We start from the raw sequence: 22,863 nt of genomic DNA, 5'->3' as shown, positions 1-22,863 counted from the left end.
GGCCAGCTCGCCTCTTAATCTGCACGGGTGGGACTGTATTAATGGGCGCAGCTCATGCTGGATTGATAGGCACAGGTTAGGCTGCATTAATGGGCACTGGTTACGCTGCATTGATGGGAACTGGTTACGCTGCGTTGATGGGCACTGGTGAGGCTGCACTGATGGGCACTGGTAGGCTGCATTGATATGCACTGATGAGGCTGCACTCATGGGCACTGGTGAGCCTGTGCTGATGGGCTCTGGTGAGGCTGTGCTGACGGGCTCTGGTGAGGTTGCGCTGATTGGCTCTGGTGAGGCTGCACTGATGGGCCCTGGTAAGACAATTTCTGAGGGCGTGTTTAGGGGCAGGATTAGGGGCGGGGCATGGTAGGGGTTGGGTGGGGCAACTGGGGGTGAGTAATCCTAAAGGCCTGGTTAGTAGCTCAGGACTTAAAATACAATTTTGAGCACTGTTTTACTGTATTTATTATATTTGTATAACCTGTAACCCAGGCCTAGGACAGAAATGTTTTAAAGAAGAGATCTGCAACTGTCTCATTTAATGCTGGACGGTGGGAAATATATTTATTTAAAGCAGTTTGAAACCCAAAAACAAACATTTATTATACTGCAGCTTTACATTGATAGCTGCATTTGTTTTCTTTTTTTAGGCCATTTAATAATAGCAGGGGCGCTTACAGTGATCAGGTTTTATTTATTTAAGTAAAAAATAATAGGGAAAAGAACGGGAAAGGACAATTAGTCAAATGGAGGACCAAATCATGGTATTCATATGCCATATAAAATAATGTAATCGTAAACATTACCCTCTAAGTACTATAAAATTCTATTTAGATTTATTTATTTAAGACCTTTATCTTAAAAGGAAAAACTGCTGTAACTGTTATTAAGTGTTTTCTGGAATTTGGCTTTATTGTGTTAGTGTTAAGTCTGCTACTATATCTAACACTTCCCTCCCCCCAGACTGACAAAGCTGCTGTCCTAAGGTGCCTCTGCGCTCCTTCATCCAGAGTGGGGCACTCTAATACAGGAGGTGTGTTACTGCCCTAAGAAAAGAGAACTGATGCAGCCACCACAGCTAATGTTTGGTAAGCTGCTTGTGGGTGGGTGCAGCGTGGTGTAGCTGAAGTAACTTATACACAGTCCAAATGCAATAGAAAGAATTTATGTTGTAGTATAACAGTTCACAACAAGCCCAGCGTGAACGGCAGCCTGACCAGAGACACTCACAGTTGAACAACAGATTGTAGCAGAGCAGATCTCAGCCAAACTGACAGCGTCTGTCTTGAGGGGTGGAATGCAGCCTGGCCAGCCCTTGACCAAGTGGGGAGGCTTCCAGGAAAAGTGGTGAATCCATAGGCTTTGCCTAGTCATCTAAAACCTCTCCCTGCTCCCTGACAGATGGGTGACCTATCTCTACTCTACACACACTCTAAATGTGTGCCAAACTCCTGCCAGGGTCTTAAATTGACTTTGCCTGACCCAAGATGGCCACCAAAATCGCACAGGCTGTCAGCATCCAACCGGATAGCTTCCCCAGTGATCCAGGAAACCATAAAAGGACCATGTTCCCCTTGACTTAATTTCCCTTTGCAGTACCACTACTGTTGAGTGCCACCTGCAGTGGAGAAAATAGACGGCATCTGCCTACATACTATTTATTACATTTTTGGTTTTGGGTTTAATACTGCTTTAATCTATTTTAAACCTTTGAAATCTATTTTACATCTTTTTTTATTACATCCTATGATGCAGAGCAATACCTAGGGCCCACTAAGGCCCCGTACACACGACCGGATCTGTCCGCTGGGATTTATCCACGGATCAGTTCCAGCGGACAGATCCGGTCGTGTGTAGGCCCGAGCGGACATTTTCCAGCGGATAAAAATCCAGCCGACGGATTTCCAGCGGATAAAAATTTCTTAGCATGCTAAGAAATCTATCCGCTGGAATCATGTCCTTCGGACTTATCCGGTCGTCTGTACAGACTCACCGGATAAGTCCGCCCGATCCCCATCCCTTGCATGCGTCGAAGTGATTTGACGCATGCGTGGAAGTATTTACCTTCCAGGGTCATCGTCGCGGCCACGTCACCGCGGATGTTTTCCATGGGGATTTTGATCTGATGGTGTGTACAGCCATCAGATCAAAATCCGCCAGCGGACATATCCGATGGAAATGGTCCGGCGGACTGTTTTCATCGGATATCCGCTCGTCTGTACGAGGCCTAATGCCGCATACACACCATCACTTTATGTGATGAAAAAAACGACACTTTCTGTGAAGTAAAAAATTACGTTTTTGAAACTTCAATTTTCAAAGACGAAGTTGCCTACACACCATCGTTTTCTCACAATGTTCTTGCAAAGTGAGGTTACGTTCCACCACGTTTTACCATTGAAGCTTGCTTCATAAGTAGCTTCTGGGCATGCGTGGATGAAAAAACGTCTTAGAAAACGACGTTTTTTGCTACACACGGTCAATTTCTGTGAAGTAAAAAGTGCACTTTTGAAAAACGACACATAAAATTGAAGCATGCTTCAATTTTTTTTGGTCGTTTTTTACAAGACATAAAACGACGTTTTCCCCCACACACAGTCAATTAAAGTGACGTTTTTAAAAACGTCATTTTTTTTCATCACATAAAGTGATGGTGTGTACGCGGCATAAGACTTCTGCACTGAGGTAGCATGCAATACAAGGCATGTATTAGAAGGAATTATTGCAACAAGTGTACTGTCCCCAGAAAGGTGTAATGTGCATTTTTTGGGTCTGTTATGGTGCATTGGTAGTCCAATCATAACGAATGGGCTGCCCTAATTCACTTATGCACCGCGATGAACCACGTTATTGTTATGGAGATCTTAGGATGTTAGACCTCTGATTCTTTGACCAATAGAGCTCCATTATTCTGTGCAGGGTTTGTTGGTGTTTACCAGAGGGGAGTATACAGGGAAAGTGTGCTGCTTCTTTATTATATAGTCACAGACTGGAGGGAGTAGATATTAATAAGCACAGAAACTGTAGATCTTTTTTTCTATAGTGACCCATAAGAGGAGTGAGATCCCACAAGCTGCAGTACATACCTGCTGTGTTGGGCTTTGGTCAAGTGGTTGATATCTGGCCCAGGGCTTGACTGATATGAACTATATCAGACGACTCAAGCTTGCTAGCCTAAATATCCTAGACCTAAAATAATGTGACCCTAACTTAATAAGTGTTGGAATTCTCACAGACAGTGTGTTGCTTTGTTCATACTTTGATGCTTAGTTATCATAATCAAATTGACATTTCTTGCTTACGTCATGTGTGTCGTCTTTTGTTTTGTTTGATCTCCTTAGTTTGGCAGCAGTAGAAAGCAAAATGACATACTTGGGGTCTAGATATAGGGCTTCCTGTTCCTGGTATAATCATTTGACTTTGTCATGGTAGAAACATGCAACTAACTTAAGTTCTCATTAATCACAGAAGAGTAAAACAATAATTAGCATTGCATTAGCTGCAACTTGGTGAGGTTCTTCTTATAATTTGTTGGTGTTTGTGCTATGCTGTAGGCTTCTGCATTAAAACATGTCACCCACACGTTCATGTTTAGCCATGTTCTGCTGATATATCTCATTATGGCAGACATGCTGGAAACAATGGGGCAGATTCATCAAAGAGATACGACAACGGATCTCCTGATCCGCCGTCGTACCTCTGAGTCCAGCCGGTCGGATCTATGAGGCTGATTCATAGAATCAGATTCCTCATAGATCTCCCTTAGATCCGACTGGTGTAAGTGACTTACACCAGTCGAATCTTAGGCTGCAATCTACCGCCGGCCGCTAGGTGTCGTCGCTTTTTTTTACGCGTCAGATATGCAAATGAGGAGAACCGCCGATTCAAGTCCGTACGCCCGCCCGTCGCTTTTTTTTAACGTCATTTGGCTTTTTCCGGCGGATAGCTACCCCTGCTATATGAGGGGTAGCTAATGTTAAGTATGGCCATCGTTCCCGCGCCGAGATTCAAATTTTTACGTAGTTTTCGTAAGTCGATCGGGAATACGGATGGCCGCAATTGACGTAGCCGCCGCAAACAATGACGTCCTAGCGACGTTGTTTGGAGCATACGCACTGGGAAATTTCGCCGGCGCCGCATGCGCAGTTAAATCGGCGCGGGAACGCGCCTGATTTAAATTGTACACTCCCCCTAGCCGCGGAATTTGCATTCCGCCGGGGGAGTTACGATCCGACGATGCAATTTTCAAGGTAAGTGCTTGATGAATACTGCACTAGCCTCGTTAAATTGCACCGGCGGATCGTAAAACACGTAGATCGAGCGGATCTAAAGATCCGCTGATCTACATGAATCTGGCCCAGTGTGGTGAAGAGAGCAGTCAATCTTTTTATAGTACCAATTATTAAATTGTTGGTATTGTGCTACAGTGATGTGATCCTAGCTTTCCGTATAACATTTAACTGCATATCATTTTCCATAATAATGAACCCATGCACCTAGGTGATATTTCTGTACCTTGCATTGTTTGGTCCATGGTGAATGGAAATATGGCTAACAATTAAAGGGAATTTAGTTGGGGACAGAGTGGAGAATGATTAGAACACCTGCTAATTTTTATTGCTGTCTGTTGACCCCATTAGGGAGATGTATCCTCTATTAATCCATTAACATTAGCATTGAAAATTAAAATAAAAGAAAATCCCAAATTTTGGGCTGTCCCCAGAAAAGTAATAGAAGGGAAATCTTCCAATGAGGACCAATTTTTCTGGTGGCCTGGGGATCCCCAAGCTGTTCCCTTTATTTGCAGGGATTTCCTCTCACTCTCTGTTTTGGCTATGGGACAGGAAGTGAAGGTAAAGCTCCCCAGTGGGACACAGATGGAAAAAAAGGGACAGGTTAAAAATTCTCATTTACCCTATCCAAAACATACCTGTAAAGATGCCTTTTTTTTACATGCACATAAACTTTAATGGCATCCCAGTCTTAGTTTTGTAGGGTTCAATATTGAGTTGGCCCACTCTTTACAACTATAACAGCTTCAACTTATCTGGGAAGGCTGTCCACGAAGTTTAGGAATGTGTCTATGGGAATGTTTGAACATTTTTCCAGAAGGGCATTCATGAGATTAGGCACTGATGTAGACGAGAAGCCCTGGCTTGCAGTCTCCACTCTAATTCATCCCAACTCTGTGCAGGCCAGTCAAGTTCCTCCATCCCAAACACTGATCCATGGATGAAATTTGTTTGTGCACTGATGCGCAGTCATGTTGGAACAAGTAGCGGCCATCTCCAAACTGTTCCAACAAGGTTGGGAGCATGAAATTGTCCAAAATGTCTTGGTATGCTGATGCCTTAAGGAGCCAAGCCCAACCCCTGAAAATTACCCCCCCCCCACACCGTAATTGACTGAAAACCGAGATTGAACACCACTGACCGCTCAGAGCGCTTAGAGCAGAGAGCTGGTGACTGTCATTTACCGCTGTATGCTCTGCACCACCACACACACACACACTGGAGCACTGGTCTGTGGAGGGGCTGGGAATGGCTGGCTCAGGCTCTCAGTTGCTCACTGAGAGGCTAAGCCAGGTGCCAGGCCAGGGTCCTGGGTGGATCCCAGCCATATCATCACAATCTTTTTCCAGCCTAGACCGGCTCTGTGACATCAGCCAAAAGTGGGCATCAGTCCGCTGTCAGCTGAAAATGGGTCACACGAGTGCAGAATGAACTGCATTCCTGTAAGCCACAGGAGAACTACAGCCAAATACTGTATGCTTTGGCTATACTTCTCTTTTAAATTAACCCATTTTCTTGCCTTGCTTCATAAGCCACAGGTTTAAGGTAACTATTGTGACAGGAAGTCAGGTTAATCTGTGGGTGTTGTCACAGACGGGACATGCATTTCTGCCTTGTTTAGACAATACACAAATTGTTATTGGGAGTCGGCTGCAAAAATAGCCAGACAAGGTCTAAGGGCGTTGAAAGACTCCAGCTGTTCAGAATGAGGCAATTAAGGCCTCTATAAGTAGTCCAAAGGATTACCACTGAATTGCTGCATCATTCCTAAGGCTTTGTGAGTAGGAGAGCAGCACTGAAAGTCTTCCGAGGAGGTGAGGAGAGGAGTGATTTTTCTGTGATAAAAATCAAAAGACTATTGTTTTGTGCTGTACGACCAGCACTGTCTGTCCAGCGCTAGGCTGAGTCAGACTCCATAGATAGGTTCCTGTGTGGAAGGTAGACGCCCAGAGTGGCTAGGGTTTATTTTATGTTTGATTTTGTTTATGCTGTTTGGATGCTTGCAATTGTTTTCCAGCAAGATGGAAAAATAAACCAAAAACTTTGTTTTCAACCGTCTTCAACTGCCAGTCTGTATAAATTCAGTGTGTGGTGAACCCATCCAAGGGGTCACACACCCCGCTACCGAGCCAACCCCTTACACTATACATAGATTTAATCACTATTGAATGTTGAACATAATACCTATGTGCTTTTTCAGACCTCAGTTTAAGAAAAAACAGTAGTGATCTTTGGGGAAAGAAATTACGAAAGATAATTTTTCCCTTGCAGCTTTGGTCAACAGAGTGGGTACCTGCAGAAGTCACAAAGGTTAACTAAATATATCACTGTATCCTGATTCAATCATCAGCTGGACTGTAACACAATAATTTGTTATGCCTCATTCACAATTGCATATGGAACCCACCATGATTTCCCATTGGAGGCTCAGCAAGGTTTCCTGGGTACAGCTGCAGTTGGTAAGCCCCATTCAAAGTAATAGGGGGCTTTACAGCACAGCCATGTTGTTGTTGCCAATTGCATGTAATCGAACATGTAGAGATTACCTGTGGATTATGAGCACTGGATGCAACAACCCATTGCTTTGAATGGGACTTCCTGCCACATGTGTACTTTGATTAAACCTGCCATTATGAGAGCAGATTTAGAACTTAACAACAGCATCAAAACACGGATAAATTCTGAGCATATGAACTTAGAAATGTCATGTTAGCATCTACCACATGTGTTTATAGGGCGGTTATGTAAATCTAACAGCTATGTATATGTGTTGTGTTTTAAATAGGTGCAATAATTACTTAAACAGGAATGAGTGCTTGACTGTGCTATGTTACATCAACTGTCTAAAATGATGACATAATGGTCACAAACTGTGAAACTTCTAATCTCTGATATCTTCTCTCTCCAGCCTGTTTCAGCATCTGCTGCACATGTGTTGGGTGAAGTCTGCAGAGAAAAACAGGAAGCGGCGATACCTCTGGTGCGACTCTTTTTACATTATGGGAAGATTGTGCCATTCATCAGTGCAATAGCAAATGCTGAAGTCAACAGAACACAGTGAGTGTCCGTTTTCAGTAGAATGAACCTGGGATGTCAACACCTGACTAAGTACTGCTGTTATAGCTTTAACGTGCATTTGTTACTTTGTAGCAGATCATATGCTAAGATGAGTTTTTTCTATTTTTTATTTTTATTTTACATTTTTAAAAAGGTTTTAGTACATCTTATTACTTTTAAGTAATCCAAACAAATGGTGCATCACTTTTCTATCTTCTTTTCTTTAGAAACTACTGGCATAAAAATCAACATTTTAACCCTCCACAGATCTCTAAGGCCCCGTACAGACGACCGGATCGATCCGCTGAAAACGGTCCGCCGGATAGATCCGCTGCGACCGCTGCCGGATTTCTGTCTGATGGTTGTACACACCATCAGACAGATATCCGCGTGTAAACAATACGCGGGGCGTGGCGGCGACGTGGCGTCGTGGGCGGCCCTGGAAGTTCAAAGCTTCCACGCATGCGTCGAATCAGTACGACGCATGCGAGGGATGGCGGTCGGTCGGACATGTCCGGTGAGTCTGTACAGACGACCGAATACGTCCGACGGACAGGTTTCCAGCGGACAGATTTCTTAGCATGCTAAGGCCCCATACACACGACCGGATCGATCCGCTGAAACTGGTCCGCTGGACCAGTTCCAGCGGACAGATCCGGTCGTGTGTAGGCCCGAGCGGACAATTGTCCCGTGGATCGGACAGTTTCCAGCGGATAAAAATTTCTTAGCATGCTAAGAAATCTGTCCGCTGGAAACCTGTCCGTCGGACGTATTCGGTCGTCTGTACAGACTCACCTGACACGTCCGACCGACCGCCATCCCTCGCATGCATCGTACTGATTCGACGCATGCGTGGAAGCTTTGAACTTCCAGGGCCACCCACGTCGCCGCGTCATCGTCATGGCGACGGCGCGGCCACGCCCCGCGTATTGTTTACGCGCGTTTTTCTGTCTGATGATGTGTACAACCATCAGACAGAAATCCGGCAGCGGTCGCAGCGGATCGATCCGGTCGTCTGTACGGGGCCTTAGAGGCTACATTATTATGTGTTCTGAAGGGCAGATCTTCTATTTCAGGTGTTGCTGTTGTATTTTGAACTATGTATGGGTATTCATGTTATAGTACCATTGCCTAACATGCTGGAGAGCTAGGTGCCAGTTGCATTGATGTACTTAAAGTAAGCCTGTCACAAACTTGGCCAGTTCAATCCTGGAGGAAAACAAAATGGCAATAACATTCTTTCTGTAGCTTTTTCCAGGATATCAGCTTTGCCTCTCACATTACATAACATAACCTAGTATGAGTGCATGCAAGAAGGATGGAAGGGAAATGTAGGGGCCCCTGTCTATGGCTATCATGTGGTCTTTACAGATGCAGATTGGTTCTAATAATTAGCCACCCTACTTAAAATCATTAGTGTACTTTATTCTTAGTAACCCCTGTGGTGAATGTACACTGTTAACCCTCGTTCACACTGAATACGGCTTTGAAATCATATGATTTCTCTTGAAATGGCATGATTTCAAAGCCACAGGTCAGTGTGACTTCAGTGCGACTTGGCTGACATCTTCATGCACATATGTCTATGCAAGTCGTACCTGAAATCGCAAAAAATAGTGCAGGAAAATGTTTCCAAATCCGTGCGGTACCGCAAAGTTGGTGTTTCACCGATTTGAACAGTTCCATTGCCTACAATTGGGTGTGAGTTGTCATGCAATTTGAGTTGTCATGCAATTTTGACCTGTCAAATTGTACGATAAGTCAAACTGGGGTGAACAGGGGCTCAAGCACTTACATCTTAGGTCACTTTTAAGGAAGCATATCATTTCTCAAGGAAATGGGATAAAAAGAGATGTGCTACTTTTAAAACCTTTAGGGCCCTTTTACATGTACAGATCCTGTGAGGATCCGTACTTTTCTCATCCGCTTGCTCAGCTGGGATCGCTCCATTGATCCCCACTAAGCCGGCAGATGACAGGGTGGTCCCTGCACACTGTGCAGGAAACGCCCTGTCAGATCTCCGCCCCCTCTATGGGGGGATCGGATGAACAAGGACCGCCTGTCCATGTTTATCCGTTCCGATCTGCCGACGGATGGAAAAATAGGATTTTCCTCCGTCTGCAGAATCAGAGCATAGCGGACACTGATGAGATCGGGTGTCAGCGGATGTTCATCTGCTGACACCCGCTATCCCATAGGGATACATGTATGTCCGTATTTCATCCGAAATAAATTCAAATAGTCTTTGTCCAGAGGAGGACAGAATAATATCTTTTAGGCACCATTGCCTGGTTTGCATCCAATGCATAAAAAAATTCCCACAAGTGGCACAAATTTCCCCAAAAGGCAGATCAGTACTCTGGATCAAAACATTCCCATATTACCATTTAGTAATTTAACTGTGTATCTCAATGTAAATTTGCCATTTGCTATCTCGCACTGTAGGATATTCTGGCATCTTCTAAAAGCTGATCGTAAAATCTAAATTCAATATTATGCTACTGATAATTTTTTTAATAATTTTCCCAAACAAATGTTTACTCAGTACTCCCCAGCTCAAACATAACACACAATAAAATAGGTCAAATAAAGCAATCTCATTATTGTTAAACAAGATATTATAAATTTTTTTAGAGTTGTATGCTTCTTTACAGATATAACCTTTAAGGTTACTCCAAAAAATACATATTTTTTTACATTATGAGAACTCTAAATAATATATTGTCCTTTTGCACTTTCAAATAACAATAACATTTTTTTCTTAAAAAAATTCAAAGACATCCACAAGTTAAAAACTTCAATGCAGTCAAAGAAAGAATTGACAGGCCTATGAACATCAGATAAAACATATAAAGAGCCATGTGTCATCAGCTTATTGATGGGAGATTACATTATAATGAAAACAATAAAACCCACCAGAAGAACATGTAAAATAGAACAGAAACTCTAGCTAAAAGTAATAAAAATCTGACTAATGTGTCAAAATTCTTCCTACTAAAATAAGTGAAGGGGAGTCTTTCCAATGGAAATACAGATACATGGAGATAAACCCCAACAAAGGCTGGAGATATACCTCAAGGGAGGTTGCAATCCTGGGGATAAACCCCAACATAGACTGAAGCTTGTCAGCTGATTAAAGTTTTGCCTGTCAAGACATGATCGGTGTTCAGCTTTTCCCTTGGATCATACTAACTCCGCACTAACAAGCCTAATTGCTATTGATGGCGAAAAGGCTTTTGACGGTGTAAATTGGTGTTTTTTTGGAAGTAACTCTCATTCAAATTGACCTAGGACCAAAAAATACTGTACCTCTGTCATGCTGTAATGAAGCGGCCCTAATGAATACCCTATAAAACCTATTTTACCCCCCCCCCTTAACCATTCCATTTGTTTTAGTATATGGCATAACAAATTGTTCTAAATTTACCTTGATCAGACCCAAGGAAAGAGGGGGACTTGCCCCCCCCCCCCCCCATCGAAATTATAATTCTATAAAGCCACTCACAACATTGGTTGACTAGTTTCACCATAGATAGGAAAAACTCTGGGATGACTTAGAGTAGTGATGGCGAACCTTGGCACCCCAGATGTTTTGGAACTACATTTCCCATGATGCTCATGCACTCTGCAGTGTAGTTGAGAATCATGGGAAATTTAGTTTCAAAACATCTGGGGTGCCAAGGTTCACCATCACTGACCTGCAGGAATAAGTAACCTCTTGGAACCTCACTAAACTGCATTCTATGCTGATTTTGACTACCTCCATCCTGATTTCCTGGGATCATCTCATATGAAAACAATATGAATCTGCTAGACTAGGTCCTTTAACACCAATGTTTCGGTATGTGGACTTTTCACTGACTTTACTTATGTAAAGTCAGTGAAAAGTCCACATACCGAAACCTCTTAAGGGGGCAAGAGCAAGATAACACCAATACACTTTACACCCTTCATGATAACAAGATATGTTCTTCTAAAGTTTTTCTTTTCATTCCCTAAAAATTTGCATTGTTTGGACTTTTCCAACTCTTAACATTCATAGACTCTTTCCCATCCATTGTTCCTTTTACTAAACCTCACACCACCTTTAAAATTCTCCTAGTTCAGTACTTAACCACTTGCTGCTCGCCATATAGCAATATGACGGAGACAAAGTGGTTTAGTTATCCTGATCGAACCTCATATGACGTGATCAGGATAACAAGCTGACGCGATCGGAGGTGCTGTGTCAGTCTGACATGCCACAACTCCGATCATGGTATGGAGCCTCTGACAAAGGCTTCTTACGTGATTAGCTGTGACCAATCACAGCTGATTATCACGTGAACCAGGAAGTGCCGGTAAACAGTTTTCCTCGGTTCACGCCGACAGGGAGAGCCGATCTGCAATGATAATCAGCACATTGATTATTAGTGCAGCCCCCATCAGATGTGCCCATCAGCTGCCAATAAGTGCCCATCACCTGCCAGCTTGTGCTCCATAATAAACACCTGCCAGTGCCCGTAAATGTGGCAATCAGTGACCACAACAGTGCCAATCAGTGCCCATAAAAGTGCCAATCAGTGCCCCATCAGTAATGCCTGTCAGTGCCCTTCAGATGCCACTTAGTCATGCCTGTCAGTAGCTCCTCATCAGTGCTGCCTATCCAGTGCTGCCTATCAGTGCGGTCAGTGCTGTCTATCAGTGCCCATCAGTTTTTTTCAAATTTGTCTTTCTTTTTTTGTCTATAGCTCAAAAAATAAAAAACGCAGAGGTGATCAAATACCACCAAAAGAAAGCTCTATTTGTGGGAAGATTAATTTAGGTACAGTGTTGCATATTTAGTTTGGGTACAGTATTGCATGACCGTGCAATTGGCATTCAAAATGCGACAGCGCTGAAAGCTGAAAATTGTCCTGGGCAGGTAGGAGGGAAAGTGCCCGGTATTGAAGTGGTTAAACCAACACACATCCTCTCACTTCTTCACTGATGCATCTTGAAACAGTTCTGGGCAGACCTACATATACTAAGAAATGGTAATTGAAACTAGATTCACCCATTGATTGGGAAAAATCCTTTACCTTCTCCCACTATTTCCAGCAGACTACAAGAACTCAATTATAAGATCATATTGAGATGGTACATTCGTGGCTATGACCCTGCATTCCCTGTCTCTCAATGGAGATGTCTTAAAGGAAAGGGGCATAAGACCAATTTTTTGAATACATGCTTCTTGATTAAACCTTTCTGGAAAAGGTTTTTAGCTACGGTATTTATAAATGAATTGCAAACAATGAACTATTGAAAAGAATTATCTATGCATTACACAACTCCCAAATCTTACAAATTTTAACTACTTGCCGACCAGCCGCGGCAGGTTGGCTCCCCTGCCCGAGAGCATGTAGCTCTACGTCACTTGCGAAGCGGCCACCGCCGGGCACCCGCGATCGCTCGTTACAGGGCGAGAACCGGGAGCTGTGTGTGTAAACGGTCCTATCAGGGGGAGAAATGCCTGACTGTCTGTTCATACAATGTATGAACAGCGATCAGTCATTTCCCCTAGTGAGTCCACCCCCCCTACAGTTAGGACATACTTAACCCCTTCCCCGCCCCCTAGTGTTAACCCCTTCCCTGCCAGTGGCATTTTTATAGTAATCAATGCATTTTTATAGCACTGATCGCTATAAAAATGCCAATGGTCCCAAAAATGTGTCGCCGCCATTACTAGTAAAAAAAAATATTAATAAAAATGCCATAAAATTACCCCCTATTTTGTAAACGCTATAACTTTTGCGCAAACCAATCAATAAACGTTTATTGCAATTTTTTTTAACGAAAAATATGTAGAAGAATACGTATCGGCCTAAACTGAGGAAAAAAAATGTTTTATATATATTTTTGGGGGATATTTATTATAGCAAAAAGTAAAAAATATAATTTTTTTTCAAAATTGTGGCTCTATTTTTGTTTATAGCGCAAAAACTAAAAACCGCAGAGGTGATCATATACCACCAAAATAAAGCTATATTTGTGGGGAAAAAAGGACGCCAATTTTGTTTGGAAGCTACGTCGCATGACTGCGCAATTTTCAGTTAAAGCGACGCAGTGCCAAATCGCAAAAAGTGCTCTGGTCTTTGACCAGCAATATGGTCTCGGGGTTAAGTGGTTAAACATGGACTCTTGCGCTGCTTCTTATCTGCAGGACACATGGTCATCTCTGGACACTGGAGATTACCACAACCTCCCATTGGAGCATAATTGTTTTTTGAAGTTAACTCAAACGTTTTAAAGCAGCTGGAGTGGATGGTGTTTTGGGAGGAGGATGAATAATAACCAAAAAACATGTCCCAATGGGACCACAATAAGTTCTTGGCAAATGTTATATTCTACTGGTAAGCCACCAATCCCAACCCCCCAAGTTCCCCTTCGCCTACGCACCTCGCTCCCTTAAAGTGCATATCTTACTTCCCCCATGATACCTTCCCCTTTTTCTCTCCTTTTCTTGACCCCCCCCCCCACCAATGTTCTCCCACCCTACCAAAAAAAATATGGGGGTAGGGAGGGTTAAGGGAAGGAAAACAAAGAAGGGAGCTTCCTTGTTTTCCTTCCCTTAACCCTCCCTACCCCCATGTTTTAGATATCCCAGTTACAAATTTTGCTGATTTATTTTGCTGTAAACCTTCTGATTTATATACAGTACATAGTTCTGCAGTCATAATAATAATCTATAGCTAATATGTACTCACAGGGGGTGCAGTGGCATCTGTCTTTGGATTTACAACATTATATAAACCACATGCATAGGTCATACCTCTGTAGTGCTGCTCATATATTTGTTCTATATGCCATATATTACCTACATTTTTGGATTTGCTCTCTTTACTAGCCTAGATGAAAAAAAAAATTATGATTAACGATATAATGTTCATGTTATTGTTTTTTTTTTTTCCCCCTTTAGATTTAATTCCCCTTTAAATTATAATAAATTACACATAAATCTAAAAACCTAAAATCAAAAATAATATAAAATTACAGTCCTGAATAGTGTAGAATTATAAAGTAAAGAATAAGGCGCTATACATGTTCATGTAAAAAACTTTCACAAAGAAAACCCTGCATGAGCAAGCTTATTGTTTCATTAATGTACACATTTAAGTTTGATACAGGGTTTTCCTTGTGACGCTTTTTTTACATGAACATGTATAGCGCCTTATTCTTTACTTTATAATTCTACAGTTTAGTGATTTGTTCACTTTAAAGCGGTTGTATAGTTTTAGTAGTAGTATAATTTTTTATTTTTTTTTGGTGCGACCTGTAAGGCAAAAGGCATAATGAGCTAGTATGCACCGCATGGAGGAGCTCAGCTATGAGGAAAGATTAGAAGAGCTGAATTTATTCACTCTTGAGAAGAGGACATTAAGGGGAGATATAATCAACATGTACAAATACATAAGGGGTCCATATAGTGAACTTGGTGTTGAGTTATTCACTTTACAGTCAACACTGAGGACAAGGGGGCACTCTTTACTTCTAGAGGAAAAGAGATTTCACCTCCAAATACAGAAAGGTTTCTTCACAGTAAGAGCTGTGAAAATGTGGAATAGACTCCCTCCAGAGGTGGTTCTGGGCAGCTAAGTAAAGTGCTTTAAGAAAGGTCTGGATTCTTTCCTAAATGTACATAATATAACTGAGTACTAACATTTGTAGGTAAAGTTGATCCATGGTATATCCGATTGCCTCTCGGGGGATCAGGAAGTAATTTTTTCCCCTGCTGTAGCAAATTTGATCATGCTTTGCGGCGGTTTTTTGCCTTCCTCTGGATCAACTGTGGGTATAGAATTGGGTATATGTGATTGTACTATATTATTATTATTTTATTTCTTATGGTTAAACTTGATGGACTTGTGTCTTTTTTCAACCTGACTAACTATGTAACTTACCTTAGAACGAGGCGTCAGTATCTCTGCCGATCCACGCTGAGGAAGATGACATTTTCCCTTGGCATGTCTTCCGGGTATTGTGGCTCCAGCGCTGTGAGTGGCTGGAGCCGCGATGTTGTCACTCCCGTGCATGCACGTGGGAGACTTCTTTCCGGCAAGGTCCGGCATCTGACGTACCTTCAGCCGAGAATCCTCTGTGCGCATGCACCGCTGCAGTCAGGCTCATTTTTTTGGTATACATTTTAAATAACACAGTGCCTAAAAGGGACCCCATACAAAACAAAATGCTTAGAGGTAGTGCTTGAGATCACTCAGGGATGACTGATGTACCTTTTGAAGATGAAGCGAAAATGTACCCAAGCTATAGGTATTGAATTTTGTATTGATGCTCAATTATTCTGTAAATTGTGCATCTGAATGTTTATAAGGTATTGGCAAGTACAGTAGCTTTGTTACCTATTTACATACTTTGCATATTACTATAATCCAGCTGTATGCAGCAGTGCTAGGTACTGTTTTTAGTGCAGCCACTGGCATGGCCCCAGGTCTCTTGCACTCCAGATTGATGACTTCAGCACATATGGTTGGCATTGCAAAGAAGGCCCTGCATTGCCCATTCTATGAGTTGCAATGTGCAGTGTTGCTGGCAATGATCACAGTCACCCACGTTGTTCATAAAGCAGTCAAGACTTGTACTATATTGATATGCAAAGTATATGAATGAGAAATTAGACTTGCTAATAGTCACTAACTCCTTGCAGATTAAAAAATAAATAAAAAATACAACATTTGTAGCTTGGGTAAAGTTCAACTTTACATATATTAAATAAGCCACATCCCAAACGAAACAAGACAGTTTTCTCACTATACTTAGAAGTGAGATCCCCCATTACTTTTATTAATCTGACTGGCCACCTCTAACCCCACTCCTCTCCAGATTAAATTCTTCTACTTCCTTCTTGTACCTAATATTAAAAATGTTACCTTACATTTGATTTATGCCAGGACATAGTCCTGTGTGCTGCCATGTGGAAATTATTTGGCCACATGGGACAGCATCCTGTTGTGGAAACCCACTGTTGAATTTAAACTTATTTTTGCTTCATTGCCATAGAAATCTGTGATGACAAACCATAAAGCAACTAAGTGCAGTCACATCACATTTTGCAAGTACTGCTATACGCTGCAGGAGGGAGGAGAATTGACAGGCTGTCATTCATCCTCTCATTTCCTTACGAACTACCAAGGTGGTCAGTGAGTTTTAGAAAGCAGTGGCACTACAGCTGTTATTTTCTTAATCATGGCATAACTCTGAAATTATGATTAACTGACTTGCGTAACATTGAATTATAAATTAATCATCACTGTAATAACCGGTGTGAAAATGTAATATAGTTATATGAGGTCAGGAAAGTTTTCATGGGAAAATATGCAGTAAAGTACAAGCACTGTGTAGAGCCTGTGTCTGAAAGATGGCTGTCCCTATGTATACATATAATGAAAAATGATACATGTAATCAAAGATTAGTTACATCAAGCTGATTCCTCTTGCATGTATATTACAAAAAAAGAGAAGAAATTATTATACATTACCTTTTAAAGCAAATTTGTCAGACACTTTTTACATTTTAAAAGTAAAAGTGCTGCCTATAGGTGGGTACTCACTATAAGGAAATCGTCCGGTTTTCCTCAATGTTTCACAGCAAGTCAAGGATGCAAATAATGTATGAAAATTCTCATATGACACAGGTTTTTTTTGTTGTTTATTGTTTCTGATCATACATTATCTGATGTGTCTCATATGAAAACAGTACATATTAAATCAAAATCGTAAGTTCTATTCACCTCCGATTTTTTTTTTAGAGGCTGTCCCTTCGTAAATTCTTGTTTGGAAAGTCTGAATCGGATGTCGAAAGTTGTGTACACACGACCTGAAAATCGTGCATCATATAAAATTTTTCTTTTAATTTTCTTATAGTGTGTACCCTACTTAAAGCTGAGTTCCACCCAGAAGTGGAACTTCCACTTATTTGTCTCAGCCTCCCACCCTCCAGTGCCACATTTGGCACCTTTTGGGGGGAGGGGGGATCAGACCTGTTCACACTTCTGGGAGTCTGGCCCACGGTGCATTACATCAGCAGCTCAGCTCCCTCCTCCTCGCACATATACAGTAGGGACCAGACATGAAGCCGTAATGCTACACTGTCGGATTCCCTTACACGCAATGGCTGCGGCAGCACCTGACAGCTGACGGAAACATCGGCTACGGTGCCGACATCGCTGGACTCCGGGACAGGTAAGTGTCCTATTATTAAGCCTGCAGTATGTGTAGCTGCTGGCTTTTCATTTTTGTAGGGGTGGGCGGACCTCTTTAAGATTAAACACCACAAATATGCCTCATTACTTTTTTATCTTCTGCATGATGTTTTGATTATTTATTAAATGCCAAACTTTCAAACTTTTGGATTACGTCTCAACCGTAGTTGCTAGTAAGGGCACTATTACTGGACAAGGTGATGATGCTTACTCCTGAGAGGAAAGAGCCTTTTTCTGATGTAGAGCTTTTCTCTTGTACTAGACTAAGTATTGAATTGCGATCTTTGCTGCATCACTTTATTAGTACAGATGCCACTCAAAAGTTCCCAATTCAACTATACCCTAACAACTGCTTGAACTGATACACATTAGCAGTGTACCTACATTCATGACTCTCCTTCATTACAGTATTATGGTTACATCTAAGTGGGGTTGAACATACAGTCTTCATTACTTGCAATTGCAGAATCAACAAATATATTTGATCAGCAGTCCGTAAGCTTGCATAGAGCAACTCCTTCTTAATAGAAGCATGATATTAATTCCGTCAGTATGTTTTCAAAAGTCATCTGTTAATTTATTTACACTGTAATTCTTACTTCCGTAGAAAAAGTGCATTCTTTGTGGACTTTTAAAGGAATGTTATACCATCATCTTTAGCACATGACTTCTTTCATTCAAAATCTCCCCATCTGTTTTTTAGCATGAAATTTATATAGTATGTATGCATGTATCAGCATGAATACAGCTCTTGATGCATCCATTGTATGAGGATTACCTGAAAGGTATCTGGGAGGTCAATAGTCTCATCCTATGACTCAGGGTTCCATAACCTGAATTCTGTTGGTGCTGGTCACCCACTTGCTGTTTTACCCAGTTTCAAGTTGTTAAGAATATGATTAATGATGGAATATTAAAATGTCTGATATTCAGACATAGTTAATAATGCATTGAACTGAACAACATTGTGATTTGCCTAGGAGAAAAGTATGAATTTGTTCTCTGAGATGTTTGGAACAACCTAACTGCCGAGTTCCTTAAAAAACTGTACCTAGAAGAACTGAAAAATTGATACTGTGTTGGAGGCAAACGGTGGTCACACCAATTATTGATTTCAATTTCCCTTCTGCTCATTTACTTTATTTTGTTAATTGAAAAAAATTAACTATTAACACTTCTATTTCTGAAAGCATTCCTAATTGACAGCATTTTTTTATACCTGCCTACAACTTTTGCACAGTACTGTGTATATATGTATGTGTATATATATATATATATATATATATATATATATATATATATATATATATACGGTATCTCAGATTGATGAACTACTACATTAACTTGTGCAGAAAACCTACTTTTTCAGACAGAGCACAGATCCCAAATTGGGTTGTTAGGGATACCTTGTACTGTCTTTCAATGGCCATATATTTACCGTAAGTCTCTGAGCCCAATTAGTGGGACAATTTATGTATATTGAATTATGCTGATAATACTTTTCCAACTCTGGCCTGCAATATATTTGAAATATTTTTTTCTTCTTTTCCAGGGATCCAAACACAATTTTTAGAGGCAACTCGTTAACATCAAAATGTATAGATGAAACAATGAAACTGGCTGGGATGCATTATCTGCAAGTTACATTAAAGCCAATTATAGATGAGGTAAATAATATCTCTGTCCATACACATGTAAAGTTTGATTGTTTCCCAAGATTAACTGTGTTCTGTTAAAAAAAAAAATGCAAGTTGTCCAAAAAGTTGCTATACTAATAGCTTAGAAAACCTGCTGTGTGTTAACAGATTGCAAAGATTCTGCTGCAACAGAAAGTGATAGGAAAAAAAAATTCAGTGCCTCTGGTGACATAGTTACATAGTTACATAATTGGTAAGGTTGTAAAAAAAGTCCATCCAGTCCAACCTGTGTGAGTGCATTTATGTCAATATTACATTGTATATCCCTGTATGTTGTGGTCATTTAGGTGTCTAATAGTTTATTAAAATTATCGATGCTCCCTGCTGTAACCACTGCTTGTGGAAGAGAATACCGCTTTTATAGTAAAGAACACTCTACACAGTTTAAGGTTAAACCACTTCTCTTCTAGTTTTAGTGAATGGTGTGTGTTTTTTTAAATGCCCTTGCATGGAAGAGTTTTATCCCTATCATGGGGTCACCAGTATGGTATTTGTACATTGAAATCATATACCCTCCCAAGCGTCTCTTCTGCAGAGAGAATACATTCGGTGCTTGCAGTCTTTCCTCATAGCAGAAATCATCCAGTCCCATTATTAGCTTTGTTGCCCTTCTCTGGACTCTCTCCTGAGGACAGGTGCCCAGAACTGGATGGCATACTCCAGGTGCACCCGGACCAGAGTCTTGTAGAGTGGGAGAATTATCGAGAATTCTCTGGAGTGAATCACCTTTTTAATGCATGCCAATATTCTGTTGGCTTTGCTTGTAGCATCTTGGCATTGCATGAGCCTACCATCTACTAAGACCCCCAGGTCCTTTTCCATTCTTGATTCCCCCAGACGTTCTCCCTCTAGCGAGAAGATTGCATTCCTATGTTTACCACCCAAATGCATTATTTTACATTTTTCAACATTAACCACTTGCCCACCAGGTAAATTCTGGCACTTCTCTCCTTCATGTGAAAATCACAATTTTTTTGCTAGAAAATTTATCAGAACCCCCAAACATTATATATTTTTTTTTAGCAGACATCCTAGGGAATAAAATGGCAGTCATTGCAATACTTTTTGTCACTCCGTATTTGCGCAGCGGTCTTACAAGCGCACTTTTTTTGGATAAAAATCACTTTTTTGAATTAAAAAATAAGACAACAATACATTTTGCCCAATTTTTTTATATATTGTGAAAGATAATGTTACGCCGAGTAAAATGATACCCAACATGTCACGCTTAAAAATTGCGCCCGCTCGTGGCATGGCGTCAAACTTTTACCCTTAAAAATCTCGATAGGCGACGTTTAAAAAATTCTACAGGTTGCATTTTTTGAGTTGCAGAGTAGGTCTAGGGCTAGAATTATTGCTCTCGCTCTAACGATCGCGGCGATACCTCACTTGTGTGGTTTGAATACCGTTTTCATATGCGGGCGCTACTCGCGTATGCGTTTGCTTCTGCGCGCGAGCTCGTTGGGACGGGGCGCTTTAAAAAATTTTTTTTTGGTTTTCTTATTTATTTTTATTTAGTTTTATAATTTTTTACACTGAAAAAAAAAAAAAAAAATTGATCACTTTTATTCCTATTACAAGGAATGTAAACATCCCTTGTAATAGAAAAAAGCATGACAGGTCCTCTTAAATATGAGATCTGGGGTCAAAAAAATGTCATTTTTTCAAATGACAAAAAAAAAAATGTTTCTTTAAGAGGCTGGGCGGGACTGACGTTTTGACGTCACTTCCGCCCAGCAGAGCTATGAGGACGGGTGAAGGAGATTTCTCCTTCAGTCCCGTCCCCGCTCAGCTGCCGGACACATCGGATCCCCTCCGCCGCTACCGACGGCTCCGGTAAGCGGCGGAGAGCGCGGGAGAGCGCCGTTATCGTGTACACCACCGCCCCCTGAAAAGATGAATGTCTCGGTTGTGGCAGCAGCTGCTGCCGTTATCGAGATATTCAACTTTAAAAAGGAGGACGTCTTTTTGACATGGGGCGGTGGTCAAGAGGTTAAACCTCATTTGCCATGTAGTTGCCCACCCCGTTATTTTGTTTAGATCTTCTTGCAAGGTTTCCACATCCTGCGTAGAAGTTATTGCCGTGCTTAGCTTAGTATCACCCGCAAATACTGATATTGAACTGTTAATCCCGTCCTCCAGATCGTTTATGAATAAATTAAATAGGATTGGTCCCAGGACAGAACCCTGGGGGACCCCACTTTCCACACCAGACCATTCTGAGTACTCCCCATTTATCACCACCCTCTGGACTCGCCCCCATAGCCAGTTTTAAATCCATGTACTCACCCTTTGGTCCATGCTGACAGACCTTAGTTTGTACAATAATCGTTTGTGGGGAACTGTACCAATGCTTTTACAAAATCCAGATACACCACATCTACAGGCCTTCTTTTGTACAGTCTGCTCACATCCTCATAGAAGGTTAATAGATTGGTTTGGCAAGAATGATTTTTTATGAATCCATGCTGATTACTGCTAATGATACTGTTCTCATTACTAAAATCTTGTATATAGTCCCTTATCATCCCCTCCAAGAGCTTTCAAACGATTGATGTTAGGCTAACTGGTCTGTAGTTTCCAGGGATATATCTTGGTCCTATTTTAAATATTGGTGCTACATTGGCTTTTCTCCAATCAGCTGGTAGCATTCCAGTCTGTAGACTGTTCGTAAAAATTAGGAACAATAGTCTGGCAATCACTTGACTGAGTTCCTTAAAGCGGAGTTCCACCTAAAAATTGAACTTCCGCTTTAAGGGAAGGTGACCCCCTGACATGCCACATTTGGCATGTCATTTTGTTGGGGGGGGGAACCTTCTTTTTAGCCGGTTTCAGCTCCTACTTCCTCCCTGGTCACCGTGGTGCTGGAAGGAAGGAAGGTCACCCCTCCCCCTCCCTCTCTGCAGTCCCAGATGATTGCTCGGCCAATCACGGTGCGCAGGCTCGCGCATGTGCAGTGCAAGCCCGGCTGTGAAGCCACAACTGGGCGCCCACAGTAGTGATGCCAGCGCCACGGAGAGGAGGGGGAGATGAGCGGGGCTTCGTTCCCCCACATTGCTGGACCCTGGGACAGGTGAGTGTCCAATTATTAAAATTCAGCAGCTGCAGTATTTATAGCTGCTGACTTTTAATATTTTTATTTTAGTAGGAACTCCGTTTTAAGGACCCTTGGGTGTAAGCCATCTGTCCCGGTGACTTATTAATGTTTAGTTTTTCAAGTCTATTTCTAACTCTATCCTTTGTTAGCCATGAGGGTGCTTCCTGTGATGTGTCATGTGGATAAACCTTGCAGTATTGGTTACTGAATCTCTCCCGTTTTCTTCGTGAATGAGACTGAGGAGAAGAATAAATTCAAAACCTTTGCGATCTCTCCATTTTTTGTAACCAGATTCCCTTTGTCATTCTTTATGAGGCCAATATGTTCTGACCTCCCTTACTATTTATATACCTTAAGAATCTCTACTCTCTTCCATTATGTGCCTTGCGTGATCTATCTTAGCCACCCTGATTGCACCTTTATATTTTTTATTGCATTCTTTGTAAAGTTGGAATGCTGATGATGACCCCTCTACCTTGTATTTT

At 41.6% G+C, this 22,863-nt stretch overlaps 1 protein-coding gene across 2 annotated transcripts in view; it reads left to right on the top strand.

Annotated features, from left to right (window-relative positions):
- Positions 1–22,863, top strand: part of RASA3 (RAS p21 protein activator 3) — a 335,356-nt gene that overhangs the window by 251,362 nt on the left and 61,131 nt on the right. For both annotated transcript variants that reach the window (XM_040336372.1, XM_040336371.1), the window contains exons 11-12: positions 7,201–7,349; positions 19,137–19,251. In XM_040336372.1, coding sequence (XP_040192306.1) covers positions 7,201–7,349; positions 19,137–19,251 — 264 coding nt within the window. The remainder of the gene's footprint in view (positions 1–7,200; positions 7,350–19,136; positions 19,252–22,863) is intronic.

The sequence above is a fragment of the Rana temporaria genome, chromosome 2, assembly GCF_905171775.1.
Source record: "Rana temporaria chromosome 2, aRanTem1.1, whole genome shotgun sequence".
Lineage (NCBI taxonomy): Eukaryota > Metazoa > Chordata > Amphibia > Anura > Ranidae > Rana > Rana temporaria.
Note: the sequence above shows the minus strand (reverse complement) of the source record. Positions and strands in the feature narration are given on the sequence as shown.